A 3,182-nucleotide genomic window follows, 5' to 3' on the forward strand; every position below is an offset into this window, starting at 1 on the left:
CAGCAGCTGCTCCTCGGGGCCCCCGACCGCCTCGCCAGTGCTGCCCTTCAGGGCCGCAATCTCTAGGACATGCTGCGTGAACAGCAGCGTGAAGCGCAGGCCACGCAGGGTCTCCGTGTGCTCTTGCTGCGGACAAGGGCGGGTCAGGGCTGCCATGCCAGCGGCCCGGGTCCCCCGAGGCCCAGGGAAAGGGGCAGCGGGGTGGGGCACGCCCACACTCTCACCTCCATGAGGGTCTCCTCGGGGAGGTCGGGGGCCTCAAAGGTGACAGCGCCCTCCAGGTTGGCTGTGATGGGGTCGGCGAAGCTGCAGCAGTGGCTGGGAGTGGGGAGCTCGGGGGCAGCCTCGGACCCAGGCACCAGGTGGCGGGCTGAGGACGTGCCCGTGGAGCCCAGAGAGCCCACGGAGCCCCCTGTGGGAAGCACAGTGAGGGCGCTGGCAGTACCGGGCAGAGGCCCAGGCCTCGCCCCTGTTGCCCCACCCAGGCCACGTGGCATGGCGTGTGTTCTGGGCCAAAGTCGTGACAAGACATGCTGGGCAGAGACGCTGTTTCTGCTTGGCTCTTGCCCACCCCGCAGGCCACCCCACTCTCCTGCCGCAGGCCAAGGCTTTGGAGGGTGCCGAGCCCAGGGGTGCCCACGGGGGCAGAGCTGAGCAGGGCAGAGCAGGAACCAGTGTCCTGGGCACCATGCCCCAGGCACGTCTGCGTACCGACCGAAGGGTGAGGCCTGTGCCTGCTCTAGACAGGACCCCACGTGAACTCCTGGGTGCACGTGTCGCTGCGGCCAGTCCAGGCCAGGAGCAGTCTTGCCACCCGAGTTCAAGTCCCCAGCCCAGCCTCCACCTCAGCCCACCGCCTCACCTGAGAACATCCTGGCCCGGGGGCCCTGAGGTGGCGTGGTCCCACTTGGGGGGGAGCCCACCGTGAACACCACAGGCGAAGGGCTGCAGGACCCCACGGCGCGTGCTCCTGGGTGCAGGCTCCCTCCGAAGCCCACAGAAGGTGCTGAGGAGCAAGAGGGACTCAGGCCTGTGCCCTGGCTGCGCTCGGCTCCCCTCACCCCCGCCCACAGTCACACCCACCAATCTCCATGGGCTTCTCCTGCAAGCTGTCCGTGCTGCCCGGGTCAGGGGCCTGCGTCCCAAACGCAGCCTTAAGGAGCAGGTCGGTGAGACGGCTGGCACTGACAGACCTGTGGGGCCATCGGTGAGCCACCGGGCACAGGCACGGGGCAGGCAGGCACACCCCCACAGCCCTAGGCACACCTGGCCATGCTGTCACCACACGTGGATAAGCAGCCCTGGCCAGGATGTGGCGGGATGGCAGGGCCGTGGGCGACCAGAGCACGGGGAGGCCCAGTCCTCTCCGCCCCAGGAGTGCCCATGTTCGTGCCTGGGGCCTTCCCCACTCACCGGCCAAAGGGGCCCTTGGTGTCCTCAGCGGGTCGCAGGCCAGGCCCCAGCTGCTGCCCCTGGAAGGGCCCCACCTCCGAGAGGTCAGGCAGTGTCCGGTTCCGAGGGGGCGTCATCACGACGCCCTGCCGGGCCAGGAGGGTCAGCAGATTCTGGGAGCTGGGGGTCTTGGGGAAGTCGAAGGAGGGCATGGCCTAGGAGGACAGCACACCTGAGAACCAGCTGGCCGCGGCCCCAGCTCCACTCGCTGCACCGGCTGGGGGGGGAGACTGGAGGTGTCCAGTCGGGGTAGCGGGTGCCACTGTCTCGTGGGGTGTTAGCGGGTCCCACTGGCCAGAGGCCAGCAGGCCCAGAGGCCAGTGCTGGAGCACACCACAGCCGCCCCAGTGATGCCGAGGCAGCGGCTCTCCACGGCCCTGCTTCACAGGGAGGGAAACTGAGGCGACAGGCCATGAGGAGTGCCAACTGTCCCAGTGAGTGGCTGAGCTCCATGAGGACGAGCTCGCTCCTGACTCCACGCTGCCAAATCCCGGCCAGAGAGGGCCTGGGGCAGCACCCAGGACAGTGGCATGAGCCTGTCCCGCGAGGCCACCCAAGGCGGCCAGGCACGGGGAGAGCTGTGTGGGCAGGCAGTCACTAGGGGCCCGAACAGCTGGCGCAGCCGCGGGAACCCTGTCGGACGGGCGGCCTGTGCTCAGACGTGGGCCGGGCAGGTGGACGGCAGCAGCCACCCGGTGGGACTTCCCGGACGCTCCGGCTGAGCCCACAGGCTGCAGGCAGCCCTTACCTTGGTGGGGGAGCCCAGGATCGGGGGCAGGGGGCTCCGCTGCAGGAAGTCAGGAAGCTTGGGCGAGCCACGGGGCCGGCAGGACTGCAGCCCATGGGAGGGCGGGGGCGGGCTTGCCTGAGGGGGCCCAAAGGCCATGCCCAGTGGGTCCGTGGGGGGCTTGGGCAGCTTGGGGCGGACGACGTGCAGGTCAGACAGGCTTGGGGCGCTGTGCAGGCGGCAGCCCAGCCCGCTAGAGCGTGGGCAGTGCTCGGGCACAGAGGTGCCTACAGAGGGAAGGCGGTCAGTCCAGGCCACACAGCACGGCGCCGCCAGCCCTGGGGTCGGCACCTCCCCCCCCACACGTCATGCCCGAGAGTGGCACAGAGCAGCTGAGGTGGCTGTCGAGGTCCGGCCAGGCAGGGCGTGAGCCCCAGCAGCCCACCCCACCCGGATCCCCCTGCCGAGACCACCCCACCACGGGTCCTTCCCTTTTGCACTCGTGGGAAGCGAGGAAGCTGCGGCCCCCGGGCCAGGGCTGCCTATGGAAGACCTACCTGACCGCGGGGACCTGCCGCCCCACATCTCAGCTCCTTGTGGGGAGGGCACCCTGCTCCAGCCAGGCCGCTCGGGGATGGTTCCAACTGGGCGAGAACGATGGGCAGGGTCAAGCCGGGCGGAGACGGGGCTCCCCACCCCCCGCCAGGGCTGCAGCACCAGGGCAGGCCCATGTGCGGTGGCCCACGATGGCCCCGGCTGACGCTCACCCTGAGGAGACTGGGTGTAGGGCCGGCCCCCTCCCAGAGACGACTTCCTGGCCAGTACCGGCCCATGGTCGGCGTGGGAAGGGGGCGACGGGCTGGCCCGGGCAAAGCCCAGGGGGCTGGCGCTGCCTGACCTGCGGACGGCGGAGGACCTGCGAAAAAGGCAGGCTCCAGGTGAGGCCACAACCCCACGCCACGCCACGCCACGCCCGGCAAGCCTCGCTGACACCAAGCGGTCC

At 70.1% G+C, this 3,182-nt stretch overlaps 1 protein-coding gene across 1 annotated transcript in view; it reads right to left on the reverse strand.

Annotated features, from left to right (window-relative positions):
- ULK1 (unc-51 like autophagy activating kinase 1) overlaps positions 1-3,182 on the reverse strand; it is a 36,812-nt gene that overhangs the window by 10,712 nt on the left and 22,918 nt on the right. Inside the window, exons 16-23 of the mRNA XM_027771375.1 lie at positions 2,947-3,095; positions 2,737-2,823; positions 2,201-2,466; positions 1,414-1,607; positions 1,084-1,193; positions 863-1,006; positions 225-412; positions 5-126 (exon numbers count right to left, since the gene is read on the reverse strand). Coding sequence (XP_027627176.1) covers positions 5-126; positions 225-412; positions 863-1,006; positions 1,084-1,193; positions 1,414-1,607; positions 2,201-2,466; positions 2,737-2,823; positions 2,947-3,095 — 1,260 coding nt within the window. The remainder of the gene's footprint in view (positions 1-4; positions 127-224; positions 413-862; positions 1,007-1,083; positions 1,194-1,413; positions 1,608-2,200; positions 2,467-2,736; positions 2,824-2,946; positions 3,096-3,182) is intronic.

The sequence above is a fragment of the Tupaia chinensis genome, unplaced genomic scaffold (genome assembly GCF_000334495.1).
Source record: "Tupaia chinensis unplaced genomic scaffold, TupChi_1.0 Scaffold000211_1, whole genome shotgun sequence".
Taxonomy (NCBI): Eukaryota; Metazoa; Chordata; class Mammalia; order Scandentia; family Tupaiidae; genus Tupaia; species Tupaia belangeri.